The sequence below is a fragment of the Bemisia tabaci genome, chromosome 3 (genome assembly GCF_918797505.1).
Source record: "Bemisia tabaci chromosome 3, PGI_BMITA_v3".
NCBI lineage: Eukaryota > Metazoa > Arthropoda > Insecta > Hemiptera > Aleyrodidae > Bemisia > Bemisia tabaci.
The window spans coordinates 11,061,312-11,083,231 of NC_092795.1; the positions used below are offsets into that span (position 1 = coordinate 11,061,312).

General features: G+C 36.1%; 1 protein-coding gene across 2 annotated transcripts; it reads right to left on the bottom strand.

The window, feature by feature from the left end:
* Positions 1–705: 705 nt before the first annotated feature.
* ScsbetaA (Succinyl-coenzyme A synthetase beta subunit, ADP-forming) lies at positions 706–21,093 on the bottom strand. 2 transcript variants are annotated; one of them, XM_019061962.2, is made up of 10 exons: positions 20,927–21,093; positions 18,893–19,161; positions 16,692–16,854; positions 15,721–15,823; positions 14,512–14,673; positions 9,989–10,132; positions 7,136–7,296; positions 4,455–4,574; positions 3,423–3,612; positions 706–2,135 (listed from the first exon to the last, which is right to left on the bottom strand). In XM_019061962.2, exons 1-9 carry the CDS (start codon positions 20,990–20,992, stop codon positions 3,448–3,450), a joined length of 1,353 nt encoding a protein of 450 aa, XP_018917507.1. In that variant the 5' UTR covers positions 20,993–21,093; the 3' UTR covers positions 706–2,135; positions 3,423–3,447. The 2 variants fall into 2 exon arrangements, with proteins under 2 accessions (XP_018917507.1, XP_018917506.1); XM_019061961.2 differs by having other exon boundaries at positions 706–3,612.
* Between the last annotated feature and the right edge of the window lie 827 nt (positions 21,094–21,920).

The following is a 21,920-nucleotide window of genomic DNA, read 5'->3' on the forward strand; positions in this document are numbered from 1 at the left end:
ATGCACACAGTTCTGTTTAGCAGAAATATGTCCAAATTACTTCGAATGCGATTTAGTAAACCTCCAAAATAAAAGGTGCATGATACCAACAAATCGTTCTCTCCTGCACAAAGGAACATAGCTCGTTCGTGCTGTTTCAGTTTTCTACGAATATTTTATTTTTTCATGGGAGAGCAATTGTGCAAAATCTGAAAATTTTAGTCTTTTTTTACTTGTCTAAAGAAAAACCACTGGAAATTTCAGACGAGTTCATGCAACATTTCTCCTGTAAAAAAGTAAAACGTCAGTAAGAATAACTGAAAAGGGCAATTGAGATACATTTCTTCTCGTGGGAGATGACAAAATGCAAATGAGGACAAAATGAAATAGTATTTCTTTTCAACATGAAGAGAAAATACGATGCGCCTGCTTATTAAAAAGTTGGGAAAATTTCACTAAGCACCGAGAGACAAAAACAAAATTGCACAACTTTGACTGTATTGCATGCCAGACATGTCATTATTTCATGAATGAATGCGATCATCATCATGATTACATGGAGATTCTGATTATGCTCTCTGGACACTTAGAGAATCTGTAAGCAAAGTCAGGGAGAAATATAATTCCAATATTTTTTCCTGCCTCCAGCATGAGCTACAATACCATGAAAATTAAACAGGAACACTTTCGGGGCCTTTTGTGTTTGAATGGTTGAATAAGTAGACATTTTAAACAGTAACAATTATAATTTATTCCTTTGAGTTGTTACAACGTATCACAATAGTGTTCAAAAGTAACGAGACGGCCACCTTCAGATTTCTCATTTATCCTTTCAGTAATACCTTGGAATACAAAACTTGAGGAGGGATAGAAAATTAAAACAAAGTAATACTCAGTTTAAACAAAAAAGAGTAATTAAAGGTCAGTGTACGCCATTTCCAGAATTTGAACATTCAATTTGCCTGTAGGTTACTCTTACTTCCTGACTCTTGAAGACTGTTGTCTTAGACAATAAAATGATGAACAGAGAAAATTAATTATTGCTGAGCCAAAGTATAAAGAGAGGAAATCAAATGGAGGCTAATAACATTGATGGCGCGATGTTACTATAATAATACTGAGAAATATTTACAAGCAAATAAATATATTGTTTAACGCATAATAGTAGAAAGCTTTTTTATCTCATACATGCCATCCAGCAATTCCACTAATCGGACGAAAGTACTTCTTGAGCTCAAATCAATGACTAATGATGCTACTTGAGGTTTATTAATAGCTGAGGGGACAGAAGTTGAACAATGTATTTTCCTGAATACAAATCTTAAGATTTAATCACTCAGGAGGCAGAAAAACCAAAGAGCGGCACAGAGGTAGGAAAACATTAATTTTTGGAAGGACAAGGAACACTGTCCATTTCTGCAACGCAATTTTACGTAAAGGCTTTAAAAAAATTTCCCCATGGTGCCTCTTTTCTTAATCACCTGTTTGTGTTAGCGCAATGAAAACCAGCGAAATAAGGTACACGAGAAATGTGGACTTCACCTCACAAAAATTTGCTAGTTACTGTAAGGCTGTCATGGCATGATGATTTATTTCGCAACTTTTGTCCCATCAGTTGAGGCAAACCCTCCAAAGAATAATTTCGCTGCAGCAGCAACCACTAAGCAGCCAAAAATTTAACTCAGGAACTCGATCATCTTCGTGGGTTAAAATTTACAAATTAAGTAAAAATTAAAGGCAAAAATTTACAAAAATTTACAATACATTCGAACTTCAATAATATAGAATTTAAGGTATAACAGGTTGGTTGGTTGTGAATACGGTACAAGTTCACTACAATATCTTGGTGAATCCTGAAGTAAGGATTGAATGAAAAAATACATCGCAGCTTTGCTTTAATATCATTCAAAACCATTGCTAATTATTGCTTTTGAAGCAATGTAAAAATGGAAAAAACCTGTTGTACCAACACCTCCGCACTTCTTTTCCACCTTGTTCTTTGGATCCAACTTTCAATTCAGTTAAAATACTCTGAGACTAAAACCCCCCTACAATAGATCAGCTCAAGGATAATTACAAAATCAAGCAATGTACAAGGCAGAGAGCAAAAATCATATGCAGCTTCATTTTCCTGGTACACATGTCCAGCTCAGAAACTGCGAAAAGTATAAAAATTGATTATTTTGAGACATTAAAAGTATGACATATCATTGGGGAACAGAAAACAAGATTAGTTACTTCTTAAGAAAGTTTCATGCAACGGATAGTAAGAATCATAAGATTTTAGTGAAAAACTCTTTGGCAAGAAATTGGTGTTCGTGATTTATCTTGGAATTAGTTGCTTGAATGTTTAAGAGGGGACATCAATCATTGTTATTCTGGGTTTAGGACTGATTTTGAGAGCATTTTAAACTTTTTTTATCTGTAATCTTTGTGTATCTGTTTCTTTTTTTTAAAGAGTGAAGTCATGAGCGTAAAAATAAAAAAAAAATGTAACAGAATAACTTAAATAAACCATAAATCACAAAAATTAATTACAAAAGTGGCTTTGGTACTTAGGAGGAAAAAAGTATCCATAAAATTCCCTCCTTTCTTTAACCAAGACAACATTTCTTTTTAACCTTTAAAATACCATTCCATCTTTTCTCATCCTGTTTGGTAACTTTTGATTATCTGTGACTAATTTAACCACCGATGATTTTTCTTTTCTTCTTCTGTTCCAGTGGGAAAAAGAAATAGTAAACAAAATAAAAACCTTGGGGATTCCCTTATTTGAGATTTCTTGATAAATTTTAAAATATTTTTGTATCATATTCACAGAAATATTAGCTGCTGAAGGACGATATTGTAGATGTACACAGAGGCATATCTCTCTCCTCATTAAATTGAAAACTATGTATTTTATCTATTTTTAGCAACTCTAGACTGAAGTGAAATTGTTAAGTCATAAGCCAATGGTTACTAACCAAAAATGTTTTCATAACTTCTATAAATACATGGTGCAATATGAAAAAGGCCTTTATCATGAATAAAAAAAGATGTTAAATACAGGGAGAAAATTGAGTTGGGGGAAAAAATCTGTTAACATACAAAAAATTATACCAAATTTTCCTACATATTTCACTGTGATCTGTAACATTGATTTAAACCCAAGGAATGAACGTTTCTCAGTCCAGTCAAAAATTCTCAGTAAATAATTTTTGTTTAACTAAAGTTAGAGAGCCGACATATCAAACTGTAAATAGAGTATTGATGAGTAAAGAAAAATACATATAAAAAGCGGTACGATCAATAGCGGTGGCAATATTTTCAGGTAAACAATTGAAAACAAGTACAAAAAACTAACAAAGTGCTTAGGAACTGATATTTTAAAGGTGAAAAAATTGAATAACCATATAGTTGATGCTGTCTACTGTTAGATGACAAGTCTAGGATCAACATACCATTCTCCGACGAATTTGAAGGAATTTAGATTGGCATTTCAAAGTTGACATCCAAGTGGGCGGACCGCGCAAGACCAACAATGCTTGACAGCTTGACTGCCAGGCGGGCTGCTTCATCTAGATTGTCCACGGGCAGAATCTTCATTCCAGAGGAGGCGATCAATACCTTAGCATCATCAACATTTGTTCCCTGAAAGCAAAAACAGAGAAAAGAATGAAAAATAAGGCTGAAAATACTGAGTTCAAATTGTTATCCAAGAGGGTCTCCTATTTTCCGTTAGACTTCTCCCACAAAGACCATATGAACCGAAAAACTGCAAAAATGCTAACAGCGGTTGCGGTGCATTAAAATCTCCCCTATTTTATATTTTAAAGGGAGAGCAAACCAACATCATGGCCTGAATTTTTCACAGAATATTTTTCTTAAAAAGGAGAAAAATCACTGCAATTTTTAAAAAATGACGTTCAGTAGTTTTTCATGTAGAAAATAAAGTATTATAGGAAGTCTGCAATGCCGTAAATCGAGATACGCATTTCTACAATTTCACCATCGATATGTAGTTTGTAATGAACTTATCACTATAAGACTATGCACCAAAAAAAAATGGATTGGTGATTGAACAATTCAATTGTTAAAAAAAGTGACTGCAATGTTTCAAATGTACATTTTACAATAGTGGAAAGCTAATTAACCGCGGGGGGTAGTTAAAGTAGCCTTTTGTTATTGTTAGAGTGGCATTTTTTTGTTGTAAAATCTGCATTGAAACATTGTAGTCACTATTTTTAACTACAAAATTGTTAGAACAGTAATTTACTTTTTTCCGTGTGTGTATAAATAAGCTAATGATAAAATTAAGATTCGACTTCACGGTTCAAATGGAACATAATGAGGAGTAAAAACGAGATAAGAAGCTACATGGGATATTGACAGTGGTTAAAATTTACATACGGTAAAAGAAACATATAAATCTCAAAGGCTTTGATCACCAGACATCAAATCATGGTAGTGCATAAACAACATGAAGTACAAACCTGTAATCTACAAATGATTGGCAGTTTCATGTCTAATTCCTTGACGGCTGCAATAATACCTTCCGCAATGACATCACACCTCATGATACCTCCAAATATGTTGACCATGATTGCACAAACCTAGAATCACAAAATCAGTTTTATGAATGAATGGCTAATCTCAGAAAAGGTGTCAGCATGATGGTACATATCTTCGTGGTTTCTACGCCCTTCTTACAAGCCTTCCTCATAAATATACAATCAGGCTGAGTTAGATATTTTTAGAGGAAAAAAGCATGATTTCTTTGTATCGCTTTAAAATCTGTTTGTTCTTCCTACTTTAAAAAAAGGCAGCCCAATTTTCTATGACCAGTTTTTAATTAAAGTTCAAAATGATACCTATAGGTACTATACTTTTTGTAGATTTGATCCATGAAAAGGTAATACGAACAAACTGGAGATACAGGAGAGAAATAAAATACTATGGATACCTCCCCCAAAAAAAGGAGGAAATTCGAGGCGTTAGTGAGGTACATATATGTAAAAGGAAAAATTCCGTTTAGTCGAATTTAAAAGGAAGCTAAATTAAAATAAAATGTATGAATAGATAATTCATACTTTTTCTTGCACAAATTAATTAACATTCCAAGTCCTTCAATGATAGGAATAAAATATCCAGGGTAAAAATAAATGGAAATAAAGAAATGCACTACCAAATAATAATTTGCCTCAAAGTCAGAATATTGATGAATTGCATGTGCGGCTAACTAAGTCTTTAAAAAATTTAAGTCTTCAGTTTTCATGATACACATCTAATAAGCTCTAAGCACGAATAAACCGAACACAGTTGAATTCGAAAAAAAGAAACAGAATAGAGTAAATAGAAAATTAACTGGAAATGGTTCTGGTTAATCTTTCTTTAATAAATTTTATAATAGTAAATATACTTAAAGTGAACATGTTCAGTAATATTTAATTCATAAACTGATAGCAGTAGACGCACTAGTCGTAAGACAGTAAGTTGCGATTTTTTAGCCGAAGTGCATTAAAAATTCAGAAAACTGGAAATCTCAATACAGAGGGAATTTCCCTCTGTATTGAGATTTCCAGTTGTCTGGATTTTTAACGCGCATTAGCTAAAAAATTACAACTTACTGTGACATTTAATTCCGACATTTTTGAAAACTGGAGAGTGCACATAGTTCACAGGAATTTTCCCAATTTTTTTCTCAGAGTATCAAGCCACGAAAAACGAGCTCAAAGTTAGGAATTTTGAGCTCCAATTTTGAGTGCTTCGCCAAATCATCCAAGATGGCAGCCGCGGAAGCCTGTCGAAGAATGGACAAGAGACCCTCCTCTGGCCTCTTGGAGACAATTGGAAGGTTTTTTTTGTTCAGGGATTCAACATTTCCTTATGAAAAATTTTAAGGGGGCAACAGTCATCACCCTTTTTTCGGCTATTGATTTACCTACTGGATAGATGATGATCTTCGGGTGACGTAATGAGCCAAACAAGTATCTCAATCTTTGGTTTGTGCCCACAAGGAAACTCCCAAAACATTGTTAACCATCGACTAAGAAGGTAAGGTAACTAGCCGCGACCACATGGCCAGATCAACAGGGTGGCCATTCTCTGGCGGACTTCCGCAGCCGCCATCTTGGATGACTAGGCAAGGCGCGTTTAAATGGAAGCTCAAAATACTGAACTTTGAGCTCTTTATTCGGGCTTAACATTTTTCAAAAAAAAAAAAAAAAAAAGGAAAAATTTCTGTGAATTAGGCACTATCTCTAGTTTCCAAAAAAGCAGGAGTTGAAAATTACTAAACAAGTTCATTGTCTAGAATTAATGAGAAATTCAAATGCATTACAGGGTGATTAGCTATGGTAGAGTATTGATCGGATTGTTGAATCTTAATAATCTTCAAAAAGTTACGAGATCCATCCAATTTTGGTAAAATAATAACAAAAATATCCTTTCATGAAAAGGCGGTGGAAATTCCACCATGTTTTCCAAAATTGTGACATCTCCTATTTAGAGACCCCATTTTCTCGTGATTTATAATGACCCAAATTCTGGCTAAAAATCTCAAAATTCTCGCTAGTAACTGCCAAGTTCTTTCTAAAAATATGTGTTTTCTTTTCATCTCTTATTTTAAATTTGAAAAAAGTGGTTGGTAGTGGAAGTGGTTTACAGCGAAATGAAGCACAAATATACCATTGGTCGACAACGGAAACCGAAGTTTCCCGCGTCCCGCCCACTGGACTGTTCGGCCGCTCCGAAAACAATAAAGATAATTTTTCCGCAAATTTTCCAGCAACAGCGCAAATTACGTCTAAATTTCGCGAATTCGTGGTGTAAACTGGCGAATTCGCGTTAAATGCCGAAATTTTCGATTACATTTTCGAAATAAACGGAACTCCATGATGCCTCTGAGCTTCGTCTAAGTGTTTACAAATGACTTTCTGAAAATTAGCATAAAATCGCACGAACGAATTTCTGGGGTCTCTACATATCATACACAGGGTAGAAACCTTGTTTTTCAACCAGTCTCTTAATTTTTTGCTTACCTACGAGAATCAACCACCAAAAACATTACCATCTCCAGAGCAACTGACCCATTTTGATCAAAATCTTTTATTTCAGACCTCATAAAAGCTCAAAATATTTAGGAAGAATGGAATTCAAACGCTAAGCTCCTTACTTTAGGATCTGTTGTGATGATTTTGAAAGCTTCTTTGACCTGCGTTGCAGTTGCGCCACCACCAACATCCAAGAAGTTGGCTGGGTTTCCACCATGGAGTTTGATGATATCCATCGTTGCCATTGCCAAACCAGCACCATTCACCATACATCCAATATCACCTGGGAATACAATTTGTGTATTAGAGAAGAGCTAGTCAAAATATTAAGAACTCTAACTAGCTCAAAATATTAAAAAAAAAAACTATAGTTTCCAAATGCGCTTCACTTCATCCTGCAGCTTTGCACTTGGACCGCTCGTGGTTATTTCGGTTTAGGCCTCAGTATGATACTAAAAAGATTGCCAATACTTCAAGCTCATCATTTCTAAACATGTCTCGCTCCTTGTACACATGCAGTACATTCCTTATTCCTTTTACTTGCTGTTTAGGAATCTCCTTAATCCAGGGTCACCACAGAGTTTAGGAAATGAAATACCATGAAATTTCTCTGATTTCCAGTACATATTTTGGCGAAATTCCGTTACAATTACAGATATGCCAGATGATTGAAAAGACCTTATTTGAAATATTATCCACGCAAAATCTGTTATTAGAAAAGTCAAACCCACTTTGGAAAGCAAATAAAGGTGACATAACAATTTTTCCCAGACACTTTCATCACTATCCCTGACATTTGAAGGTTTTTTCTGACTTAATAAAATTCCCTGACATTTACCCGCTATCCCAGTATTCTCCAACAGTGGCAACCATTTTAATCCCATTTTATTTTATTGCTCGCACTATTCAACCTAAAATTTGTCAAAACATTCCTTTGTCAAGATCATACGCACACAGGTCAACTGAGCACACAATGAACAGTTTATCACTCAAAGAGCCTTGCACAAAGAGCCAAAATTGGCCCGCTTTTGGGTCTGCTACTTGCAAGGGATACAGCAAACTGAACTGACTTTTCGGTATAATCTTTCGGGTAAAATCACACAAATACAATGTTGGGCATATCAGAAATGTCCAAGATGTCAGAAATCCACTGCTTAGCACATGATGCGCGTATTTTAAATTATGTATTATCAAATTTACCATTTCTGTGGACATATTTTTCTTAGCTGCAGGCAATGAGTTTTGCATATGTATAGTGAGAGTGAAAAAATCTGACCTAAATGAAAGAACAATCTCACAACTGTTATGATTTTTTTTTTTACTTATGATTTTAGTCATTTTGAGGAATTTTATTTGCGACATAGAGAAATATGGAGAAAACAAACGATCAAGAACTACTGAGATCATAAGTATGGAACAGTTAGGAAGATTGTACGTTCACTCAGTTAGATTTTCTTATCCGTCCCTTTCTGGACAAACTCAATTGCTGGCAAATGAAAAATAAATGTCCTCAGAAATGGTAAATTGGAAATGAACCATAAGGACAGCCCTAATTTTACCTTTAAAATAGATTTTGGACATTACTGATGTGCTCAACGATGGCGTGGTGTTTTCGACTTAAACAACATCTGTTAAGTTGGCAGTGTCTCTTGTCGTACACCATACATCAATTACCATAGATAATTCTGAAAAATGTATTGAAAAATGTATCATCTGACACTTTTCTGCAATTTTCAATTCTCAACAAGCAATTACGAGAAAATTTTAAGGATCATCCTTAAGATCGTTTTACATTTTTAAACACAATGTATTTAAGGTGAATTAAGGGTTCCATTAGGGATAATTCAAGATTGGCGACAGCGCCACTAGTCACCACTGAGGATTTCACTTTCCTTCGAAGATTACTGAAATAATATTCCTCAAATTACAAGAAGCAGATCCACAAGATATAGATTATTTTTTGGTAGATTTTTTGAGCCAAAACTATTGGCAATTAGAATTACAAGCGCAGAGTTGATACGGCTGAAACTTTCAGCTCAGCGGCGGCGGCCGAGCGCGCAACCAAGTCCCTCATGTTCTGTCTCTCTCTCTCTCCCATTGCCGCAATGGGGATTACTTTCCGCCGTAATCACGACTTTATTTTTAGGAATTTTGAGAAGATTTTTTCATTGAGTGTTCCTCAAGTATGTTGCTACATCCCCTGGATCTCCAATCTTGAATAAGTATCACAGTTTTTATTATTTTGGCAAATATATACGACTATTTTGAGAAGCGCGACAAGGTGGCCAAATCGCGAAGTTCGAAGCCTGGATTCACCTTAAGATACACAACCTTCATCTCAACAAGTATAAACTTGACTTTTTCCACTTTTTATAGATTCTTTGAGCCATTCAACATTTTTTGGGTGAAGTCTGGTAAAAAACAGGTTTTCGGAAAAAATTGCTTGAAACTTTAAATCAGTACCCTTCTTACGGCCATGCTTTCATGTTGAGTAATTAAAATAGAAAGTTGGTAATTTTGCCAACGTGCATTAAAATTCAGTGTAAAAATAAAATTCTCATTGTTAACAGAAAAATCTCATTCAAGCACAATTTCCCCAAAAACGACTACATTGCTAGGTGCGACACTAGTTACGACCCTTCAGGAAAGCAACTGTAGATGCGTTTTGGGTCTGATTGGGTCTAAAAGCAGTGCAGTCTCCTGATTTTCTGCTTTCAAGCTCTGGGAGGTTGTTAAAACCAGTTCTAAGTTAGGGCATGCGGCCACAGAGGCAGGCGAACTTAACACCATCTGTTGAGCAAATTATCCAAATGTGGAAAAGTTGAAAATTACAGTTTTATGCTGAATCTTAACGCTTGTCAGCAAAGTACCCAACACTCTATCTAAACCAATAGTGCGTTGAACTGTAATCTCTTTGGTGTAATTGAGTTTGATGATTATTATGAGAAAGAGAAAAACTTTTAGAGCTATGTTACCATCAAGAGCAATGTAGTTCAGTTGATATTTTGAGGCTTCAACCTCCTTGGGATCTTCCTGGGTCCAATCTCGAAGGGCAAACAAATCTTTTTGCCTGAAGTCTGCATTGTCATCAAATCTCATTTTTGCATCAAGGCAATAGTCTGCAACAAAATGTTATTCCATCAATTCCTCCTTGTGTTAATAATTTAAAAGAAAAAAAACCATCAGTTGAACAGTTCCAAAGTAAAAAGAACATCTTGATTTATATCCATTCAATAAATAGTAAAAGTTATAAGAAAGAAAATGATGAGCTGGATTCTCAGTGCTTTCTATGATTTTTTTCGAGAAAAGGGTATCCCGGGATAAGGATGTCAAAATGCCCTTGTGAATGGATTTTTATTTTAACCATTTTAAGTCATCAAGGGGTCCTAAAACTTAGGTTTTGGGGGGTTTTAGCCCCCCAACCCCCTCCGCCCCCCTCAGACCCCCAAAAAACAGCTTTTTTGGGCTATTTTTGACTATGCTAACGTCATTTCCTCGTAACTTTCGTAATTTTCGATAGAATTGAACCAAAATTTGTCAGAATCTACATCAATTAGCTTAGTTTGTGTAGAAAAAAATTCATTATCATCGGATAATATTTTAGCCCCTAAAAAAATTCGTAAAATTTTTGAAAAAATCATTTTTTTTTCCTTTTTTCGTGGCTAGGCGGCGTATGGAAACATGTACACAAACAAAAATTGTCTCTTTTCCTTAATTTATACATCCAATAAGATACAGGAAAAATTTCGTGTTGATCGGAGTGGTGCGCCATACTTAAAAACGCAATTTTCTAACCTCAAAACGCCGAAATTGCCCATTTCGGCACTCATTATCACTCCGTGTGAAAAAATAAGAAGAGATACATACGATACTATAGTCCTACCACATGAATTAGACACTTAAGTGCATTTACTCAAAATTTCGAGTCGATCAGAGTGGTGCGCATTAACCGAACGCGCCGATTTCTAACCTCAAAACGCCCAAAGTGCCCATTTCGGCACTCATTATCACTCCGTGTGAAAAAATAAGAAGAGATACATTCCGATATTATTGTCCTACCTCATAAATTAGGCACTTAAGTGCATTTAGTCAAAATTTCGTGTCGATCAGAGTGGTGCACAACACCCAAGCACTGAGGGAAACCTCTAAACTCCCAGGATATATATGACGGTAAGGAGGCTCGCCCATCCCCACGAAGAAGCGTTCCTTCCTCCAAACTTCCATAATACGTAGCGGTGCAATGAGTACTGGCAAATTCAAGTAAATAAATTAACAAGAGGTTAGAAAGAATCCTAAAGTGAAAGGAAATCACTTTTTTAGTAAAGAAACTTTGTTATGAGTGAAAGAAACGGGTTTTTTTAAAAATATAATTAAGATAAAACGGTAAATACGACTATATTTATAGTCGTATTTACCGTGGTCTAGCATTGGCCTCAGTATACCCTTCAGCTCGCCCAGAGGGATTCCCTTCATGAATCCCCAGACACACCACGTGAAGTCTGACCCACTTCAAAAAAAAAAAAGAAACACACCTTCAATTTGTTTTTTGTTTTTGTTTTAACCTAATATACGTACAAATTGTTTCAGAGGTAAACAAAAAAAATTGTAATGAGCAAGTGTTTGTTGACAAAGTCTGTTAAAATGAACCTTCTTTGCCAAGAAGAAATCATACCAAATACCCACCAAATTAGGTCAAATTTATCTCCTGCTTCTTAAAAAAAATCTATCCTGTAAATTCAAACGCAAAATTGCGATTGACACCAGCAAAATGGAGCAACTTAAAACCATTGATCACTCGTCTTTATTTCTTCCCACTGATTTTTGTTTATTTTCCGATTTGTATATCATGTCTTACCTTAAGTAATAATTTTGTCACCTCTACAATTGTGAATATTAATTATATTTAAAAAAAAAAACCCTTTTCTTTCACTCATAACAAAGTTTCTTTACTGAAAAAGTCTTTTCCTTTCACTTTAGGATTCTTTCTATAACCTCCTGTTAATTTATTGACTTGAATTTGCCAGTACTCATTGCATCGCTACGTATTATGGAAGTTTGGACGAGGAAACGCTTCCTCGTGGGGGATGAGCGAGCCTCCCTACCGTCATATATATCCTGGGAGTTTCGAGGTTTCCCTGAGTGACCGGGTCTGCTACGCGGCAGGGTGCCATAATAAACTTTGAAATGTGCATCATGCAATTTTCAAGCGGGATCTTGGCTAACATACAGTGATAATGAATGCCAAAATGAGAATTTTGGGAGGTTTCAGGTTAGAAACCGGCGTGTTCGGGTGTTGCGCATCACTCTGATCAACACGAAATTTTGACTATAGGTATTCAAGTGTTTAATTCATGAGGTAGGACTATAAAATCGAATGTACCCACCTCTATTTATTTTACACGGAGTGTTAATGGGTGCCGAAATAGGCATTTTGGCCGTTTTGAGGTTAGAAAATTGCGTGCTTGGGTGTTGCGCACCACTCTGATCGACACGAAATTTTGACTAAATGCACTAAAGTACCTAATTTATGAGGAAGGACAATAATATCGGAATGTATCTCTTCTTATTTTTTCACACGGAGTGTTAATGGGTGCCGAAATGGGCAATTTGGGCGTTTTGAGGTTAGAAATCGGCGCGTTCGGTTGTTGCGCACCACTCTGATCGACTCGAAATTTTGAGTAAATGCACTTAAGTGTCTAATTCATGAGGTAGGACAATAATATCGGATGTACCTCTTCTATTTTTTCACACGGAGTGATAATGAGTGCCGAAATGGGCACTTTGGGCGTTTTGAGGTTAGAAATCGGCGCGTTCGGTTAATGCACACCACTCTGATCGACTCGAAATTTTGAGTAAATGCACTTAAGTGTCTAATTCATGTGGTAGGACTATAATATCGTATGTATCTCTTCTTATTTTTTCACACGGAGTGATAATGAGTGCCGAAATGGGCAATTTCGGCGTTTTGAGGTTAGAAAATTGCGTGCTTGGGTGTTGCGCACCACTCTGATCGACTCGAAATTTTGACTCAAGGTACTTAAGTGGATCACTTAAGAGGTGAGACGATAAAACCGGATATTTCTCCCTACATTTCTCCACGCCTAGTCATCAAAGGAGGCTAATGGTGGCATTTAGGCCGTTTTGAGGTTAGAAAATTGCGTTTTTAAGTATGGCGCACCACTCCGATCAACACGAAATTTTTCCTGTATCTTATTGGATGTATAAATTAAGAAAAGAGACAATTTTTGTTTGTGTACATGTTTCCATACGCCGCCTAGCCACGAAAAAAGGAAAAAAATGATTTTTTCAAAAATTTTTACGAATTTTTTAGGGGCTAAAATATTATCCGATGATAATGAATTTTTTTCTACACAAACTAAGCTAATTGATGTAGATTCTGACAAATTTTGGTTCAATTCTATCGAAAATTACGAAAGTTACGAGGAAATGACGTTAGCATAGTCAAAAATAGCCCAAAAAAGCTGTTTTTGGGGGTCTGAGGGGGGGCGGAGGGGGTTGGGGGGCTAAAACCCCCAAAACCTAAGTTTTAGGACCCCCTTGATGACTTAAAATGGTTAAAATAAAAATCCATTCACAAGGGCATTTTGACATGCTTATCCCGGGATACCCTTTGAGCGAAGTAGACTCTAAAGTGAGAAAACATCCCATGTATTAATCATACTATGGTATATCTCAATTTTTTCATATTAATATTGTGGCCTGTTTACATAATTCATTCCTTCGTACAATCTTTAAATTGAATCTCTTGAAAATATCCATAATACTTGTCCAATGCAAGCATCTGATTACAAGGTAAATACCATAAGCATCCGCGAACGATCCGCAAGTGTAGACAGGTCACACCTAGATTTTGAGAAAGCCAGCAAAACACTCGCAAAAAACTTTTCCCACCTGCTTTGTTAAGCAGGTCGTGGTTGATGTAGTTTTCATAACTTGACGCCTCCATAACTGCAACTAAATCTACTTTTGTTTTGTCATCAGTCGAGTCTAAGACTTGCCCCCACCACCGATGGACACCTATCATTAGCAGATTCATGCTGCGAAGTTCTTTAATTTATACCTTGCCTGGAGGCAAATTGTTTCCTTAGCAACAACTTCAAGGAATGAGTGGAGCTGAACCAGAATGGATGAATGGGTATTTGAGCGTTGCCCGAGTCTGAGTTGAAAACGAAGACTTTACACAATGACCGGAAGATTTTCTCTGGATAAAATGACATTTTTCGTCATTTTCAGGGATTATTCACCTTTGAACCCCCCACCTCCCCCTAATGTTTGGCTATACCAGTGCGTATACCTTCTACAGATGTATGATGAATAGTTCTTCTAGAATGTTTGAAGTAAATTTATAACAGTGCTTACCAGTGGTCCACTTTGTAATCGGTTTAGGACCTAAGCTTTAGTACTGCATAAATCACCTTGATGCAATTAAACCGGTAAATTTTTCTTGTCTACCGGAATAAAGAAGATAAAAACTTACAATCTCCACTGGCATCTTCAGCATAAGGGTTCACTTCAATCAGGAGGGCATCTTTCTTCAAGAACAGATCGTACAGCTTAAGCAGCATCTCTGCTGTTTGCTCTTTCTTGTCACCGAGTCCTACTTTCTCGGCAACAGCCAATGCTTGCTCCTTCTTAATACCTACGGGCATAAGAATGATAATTACAGCCATTGGATCATATGCTTTTCTTTTCAGCTTATACAGTGGACTCTCGATAATTCGAAATTGAAGGGAATCAGCTTTTTATTCGAATTAGCGAGGTTTCGAAATAAAGAGAGTTCGAATTAAAGAGATTCCATGCGGAGAAATTCCGAAAAAGAGAGGTTCGAATATAGAGAGGCAAATGGACGGATTTACGCCAAAAATAACCAAAAATATCAGTTTATTTCTTTACGGAAGTAAAAATTACACTAAGTTGTTATTAATTATTTATATTCAATCAGCTGATCAAGCTTTTCGCGGGAAGACTCACAGGACTTGTTTACATGTTGACAATCCTATGAGCTCTTTCAGACACCCAGATACATGAACAGTTGACTTTGAATTGTAGAGGGAATGTACCGTCTTATTTTGAATTATAGAGGGAGGACCATATTTACTTCCCACACTTTGAATTACAGAGAGAATTTTTGTCGCAATTTCGAATTATAGAGGACCACGCCAGCTTAAAAATTTCGAAATAACGAGGGGAGAAAAGTACATTGATTCTCTTCGAATTATTGAGAGATTTTCAAGGGAAACAGACTTTCCTTCGAATTAACGAGGTTTTCGAATTATTGAGGTTCGAATTATCGAGAGTCCACTGTGCATGGTAGCTTTCTATATAATTCATCACCACCCACAAACTCATCATGAGTAGACATGCCACCAATTAGGTATTTAAATCCTAATTTTTCAAACTCGGTTGAGTTAGGCAGAGTGTGGAAAAATAATAGCGTTCTTGCTGCTGAGCAGAAATGAATGAGTCTGAAATGCTGAGCAAAAAGAGAACGCAAAACACATTGGAACATTAAAATACATGAACTCGAAGCTTTTGAATTATGAATCACTACAGATTTCTTCATTGTATACTTTGCACATGGTATTTTTTTAACTTCATCTGAGGAATCATTTGGATGGGGAAATTATTTATTAGCCTTGACTTCATTTTGCAAGCAACAGACTGACTTTAGTGAAGGAGTTGTTACCTTCGAAAATGTTGATGGGCTCATACAGAATGGCATCTGGATTCTCAGCTGCTACTTCTTCAATGTTGACACCTCCTTGTGAGGAAGCAATTATGACAGGGCCCTGAAAGTTTTCAATATGTTAATACATATTAACATGAGAGAGACAAAACAACAATAACAAAGCATCAATGCCTCAAAACTTTTGAAGTGTGCAATATTTTTGGGAAAGAAAAGTGTTAAACAAGTTTTTTGATTCGCACTCAGCAAAAAGAAAAAAAAGCATTTAACATGAAAGTTTACTGATTTATGTGAAAGTAAAGTATGTTTGGACCCCCGATATTTAGAAAAATAAAAATTATGAGCCACCCTTGTGCAGACAGCAATCTGATCACTTGAAAGGATAAGATCTAAGAACTGTTCACTTCTATTTCTTTAATCTTAAATTTATCATTTCAACTGAAAAGTTGAAAAATTCAGAACTTAATTAATTTAAAAGTATTTTACCTTCCACTTTGCCTTTTTCAAACTGATCAATACCTAGTTAGTAATTGTGACACATGAAAAGTCCTTCCTTATGGTAGACTGTGACAGTGTAGCCAAAATAATCAGTATAAATGGTTTTGAGCAGAAAATTCCAATTTTTTTGATGATTTGATTGACACCAATGAGGAAAAATTACATAAAATGATGGAAAAGTGTTGTTCAAATCAATATTTGCCAAAAATATTAGCTTCCTTGAAACAACTACCATCAGAACAAAGTAAGATTTGGGACGTTGGGGTGACAACCTTTTTTTATCTCACATGGTGGAGTGATGAAAACATGCCCCAGAACATTGGTCAATGAACATTTTGGCCACAAGCAACAAACAGAGAAAGCAGTCACTTTGATCAACTTGACAGGGAATGTGTTGAGAGTGAGATCGAGTAAGGACGATTCTACTGTTCTACTTCATCTAAACCTCCATAGAAACTGATTTCCTAACTTACGTTGAATGCTCTTTCCATCATGATTGCAAAGTAGAATTCTCTTCGCGGGAACTTTCTCTCCGTTACCATGACCGCATTGCAAATCCTTCCCTTTTCTCCAGTCTGCTTCGTGATCAAAAAGTCTCCAATCATTTGAGAGGCTGTTTCCTTGGCTTCCTCAGGTCTTATTCACGAAAAAAAAAGAGAGAAATACAGATTCAAAGTATACACTGTTTCAGGGATGTAGGAATTTTCTAGCATTCTCTTTTTTAAAATTGGCTTTCTTCTTTTGAAAACCCTTTTTTATCAAAATTTTTTCCAAAAAAATATGATCTTTCTCTTCGCTAACTGATTACAAATGGTCGCGATTTTGCAAAAAACATTAATTTTTACTGCAATTTTTAAAGAAAATACAGAAAAACCCAATTTAAGCTATAATTTTGCGGAAAACACATGATCTAAACACTGGCCCATGCCACCTTCTGCTACTCATTTTTAAAACGCGTTTTCGGAGCCATCCGATCTTTGCAGAAGACCAATTGCAAGGTTGCAAAGTTTCTGCATTCTTGCACTGTTTCAATCTTCCTAAGATACAGCGTAGTAGGTAAAGCAGGGGCACTAAAGCCTACGATCATCTTTTTCAAGTATTTGGTGATAATGAATTGGTGTGAATGCACACCACTTTATAAATGTTTGGTGATCATGTTAAATTATTCAGTGCTCTTTATATGTCTTCAGGATAGTAAAGGCACACGCACACAAAACAAAAAAATTTGGCACCCACTAAATTGTGATATGATGTTCTTTACAGCCTCCTGAGCATAATTCAGCATTTTCACACGCAATATGCAGTGGAAGTGTTGCAACATCTTGTTGCTGATTCAGGAGATCTTTTGTTTCCTTGCAAGCTGCAGAAACAACACAGATGAAAAGAATCAAATTCCTCAAAATGATAAGAGCACGCACTGCAGTGGCGTGGCATGAATTGCGTTACATCGATTGTTATGCCATTTAAACCTATGGAAAAGGATCGATACACAGGGTGTTCGCAGCGAACGCCTTAATAATCGATTCTTTACCATAGGTTTAAATGGCAGAACAATCGATATTCGCAAAGCACGCCACGCCACTGACGCACTGGAGGGTCCACTCACACATGGCAAAAGTGCCACAACTCCATTGGAAAACGCAGATAAGGAGCTGAAGAAGTCACTTTTCAGACCCGCTTTTCTCAAGATGGGCACATAGAAAGTTGGATTTAAAAATGTTATAGGGCTCGGAAGACCTTAAAAAACGACATATCAGAAAAACAAAAAAAAAAAAAAAAACAACAAAAAAAAAACAACATAAAAAAAACAAAAAAAAATTTAGCTGGCGCCAAATTTAGTCCTTTTAAAATTAGGTATAAACAATTAATATGCTACTCTTTCAATCTGCTTGAACAAAGTCTGTGAATCTGTAGCTTTGGTAACATATCTTAATGCATTATTTTAGCCATTCCTTCCAACTTTTTAAACAATAAAGATTAGTGTTATCAGTAGGTATTCTTGATGGACCTGGCAGAGAAGAGAGGCATCTCTATCAGCCACCAACTGCATTATCAAAACACTCGAAAAAGCATCACAGAATGAGATGGCAAGACGGGTCAAAAGAGAGAAGTTAAATAAAAGGTAATTTTTCTTTGATAACGAAAAAAGGATTTCCGTCAGAGAGACTTAGGTAATTGCTTTACACTGTTGCCAACTTTGACTCAAAAGCTTACTTCTTCATTTGTTAATGGGTGCATACCTACTTTCAATTGAAAATTTCAGCAAATTTTTTTTCAGATCACAAAGAAATTCCACAAAAATTTCCAATTTAAAATTTGCAACCCATCTGATTAGACAGATTTTCAGGCGAAATTTCTCAACATTGCAATGTAATGAAACCATTCTAGCTGTCGCCCTTTCAATTGGACTGAATTAAAAAGAAAGGAAAGGAACTGAGCCACATGGAGACATATTTTGAGCGTAAAAATAGGCACTAAGCTTCATCTCCAACACCGAGTCTTAAGAAGGATTGAAACCTTAAACCTTTTTGTCTCGGTTTGATCTTGATTCCTTTCTATTTAAATTGATGCAAAGACGTGAGCAAAAATTTATATTTTCTGATTACAATTGCTTTAGCAGGAAATAGATTAACCACCTGGGCCAATGTCTTAAATAACAAAATGAATGACTCACGTGTAAACCATCTTTACTCCTCCCTTGAGACCACCTTTAAAATGACCTTTGCCTCGACCACCGGCTAAAACTTGAGCTTTCAGGACAATATCTTTCACTTGAAGATCCTTGGCGATTTTGGCAGCTTCTTGAGCATCTTTAGCCACCCCAAATCGTGGCACAGAAATGCCGGCCTCCTTCAGCAAGCTGAAACTGATGTGCTCGTGGACATTCAGATTTCGCTTTTGTTGGCTGCTCCATGGTAAGGTTTGGACAGCTCCTCCCAACAGCTGCACATTGTTACAAAAAAGTGAATCATTAAAAAGGTATGGAATAAATCATCAAAGTGTTACATATGAAAAGACTTCAAGACATGATATCTTTAAATTACTGCTAGTGAAAATAATCAATAGGTTGTCTCTACCAGCCAAAGTATCACAAACACTAATTACATTAAGACCCTACATGGCTGGACATCTCAATGTTATTTTAATTTTTTCTTTAAAACTTTTGTGGGTACATGCTTTCATGACTATTTCAGGAATTTACCTAAATGACAAGGAATATTCGGTAAAATTAAGTAGCAATTTTATTCCTTAGTTTTTCCGTAAAAAATTGAACAAGTTTGGCAACAAATTACTTGAGCGCAAATGGCACCAGTGATACCTACTTTGACCAAAAGGTGTCAAGGTAGTGATATCAATTTTTGATCGACAAAATTTCCTCTGTCAAGGTACAAGTCAAAAATGTAATGTTTGAACTGGAGGCAGTGTATATGAAAGTAGAAAATTATTTGATTAACTTAAAACTTTTTTGAAAACCGATTATATAGCACTTACTTTCTTATTGTTCTCTACGCACTATGGCCATTTTGAAAACATCTAATAAGAAATTAGCTGACCGAGAGGACGAGAGCCGCGATAATAACTGCACTGGCGCGGCTATCACGCCGGATTTTTGAACCTTTCCATTCCAATGCAGTCACCTGAAGATGGGCGGCCTGCTCGCTTGAAATGGCCATAGTGCGTAGAGAACAATAAGAAAGTACTTAAGTGCTATCTAATCGGTTTTCAAAAAAGTTTTAAGTTAATCAAATAATTTGTGTAGTGCCGATAAAATTTTTAAAAAAAATGTGCAATATGCAACAACACAATGAAAGTAGAAAAGTTTCATTCTGCTTCGGGTAACATATGAAATGAGGAAAACGGCAGAATGCATTAATATTTTGGATGTTCAGTGATGTTAATTCAAGCTAATCAAAATCCACTAAAAAGCTGAAATTGTAAACATATGGAAAGGTCATCAATGACACTTGCCGCCTACTACTTTCTCTAAACAGTAGCGTTTAATTTGTAAGGAGATCATGTGACAAGTACGAAACAATGGTGTTATGCGTGACATGCAATGGTCTGTTCAGCTTAATCGTCAATGATGATACCTCACCGACGGATGAGCGTAGAGAGGGGAGCTGAATGAATTCTGTAATAAAATCTGACTATAAGTACAGGGGAAAAAGGCAGATAAAATCACCTTTGATCAAACTTTCTTTCCATTAGAGAAAATAAACCATGATAATCAAATCTCCAAAATTAGGTGTAGCCTAGGGACCCAAGAAGTGCGTCAGAATTAAATTCAGTACAGCGAAAAGAGCCTACATACCAAAGCTAAAAGTGACTGATTATAATTCACAGGGTACAGCAAAAGGGGAAAAGACCCAGGCGAACTAGAAACTTTGAGAGGCGCCTGACTGGCATAAAGTCAAAAAATGTGTCATCGAATGACACTTCCAGTTTAGGACGCTGATGACTTTTTCAGGCATTTGATGAGCAAGGTTACAATTATTTGTGCTTCCTTTACGGAGAAAGAAGGGATGGGTGGATTTTAAAGTTTAAATTTCGGGAGCTCAAAGGACAAATTGATAGGTGTTGCTGAAGGTTATTATCATAACCTATTTATAGCTCCCTGATAAGAGGCTGTGGTCAGGGATGGAAAAAGATCATTCAATTTCTGCTTGGTCAAGATTTCTCGCATTAATGAGGGCGATTGGAGTGATACCTTAGCACAATTCTGCTTAGCGATTGATTCTGCGACAACTGCACTGCGGAGGAACATCGTGGACATATCGGAAATACACAAAGCTTGAAGGAGTTTGAAGGAAAACTCCAAAGATAAAGAATCTTTCCACTGTAATGTTTTTAGATGATAAGGGAAGGGGTGTAGGGGGGGGAGGCGGGTGGGAAAGGCGGGAAAGACAGGCGGCTTTGTTGTTAAATAGGAAAATTCCCTATTCTACTCTTCGAAAGTTGAAAGTTCATTACAATTGATGCACTTTTGATTTTATACTTTGACGTGTACAAAATCCTGCCGGATTTTTCCTCGAACAAAAAAAAAATTAGCAACCAACTTCCATTTATGATAGTCATATATCCTGTGGTGGACGAATACTGTTGACTTGCTTAATTTTATTGTTGCCCCCAGATGTCCCTGAAAAATTTAGTTCTGCACAGTTGGCGAACACGTCTTGTCTTTAAAGCGCGCGATATATGATTACTCAAGTCTCGTGGTTGAGTAATTTGAATGAGTTTACGAAAAAAATTATTTAATAAATCCAAAGCAAAAAACCAATGTTACGAATTGAAAATTTTCCACGGGGGTGTGTTGAGGCCGGCAATATATCCTGCTGCATGTTGATTTCAAAATCGTCTCTTGAGCTATACCATTCTGATGCCATTCTTCAATGCGCCAAATTCTTTTAATCCTTGCTCAACTGTGAATGTTGTAAAAAACGTTTCACAGGAGAAAAATCTCTTGTTTCTGATGCCTCTCAGTTGAATTTTTTAGGTTCAAACAGCATTAGAATTCGATTAACAACTTTGAGCAGATTTCTCTTGGAATTCAAAAACTCAACATCGCTTGCTTGAGAAAACCGCTTCACATGCTTTTGTATGTTCTTCAGAGACCTCAATTATAATGGACATTAAAACACCCAGAAAAATAAATAGAAAAAGCTCAGTCAATAAACAAAAGAGTTTAGGCATTTTTCACTGAA

Bases quoted from the DNA above. Each gene is read 5' to 3' on its own strand.
- ScsbetaA (XM_019061962.2), bottom strand. From the start codon at position 20,992: ATGTCCACGATGTTCCTCCGCAGTGCAGTTGTCGCAGAATCAATCGCT. The intron at 14,674-15,720 runs GTAACAACTCCT...TTATGCCCGTAG, and splicing joins GCCCATCAACATTTTCGAAG to GTATTAAGAAGGAGCAAGCA. The intron at 10,133-14,511 runs GTAAGTTTTTAT...ATTTTGTTGCAG, and splicing joins TGAAGATGCCAGTGGAGATT to ACTATTGCCTTGATGCAAAA.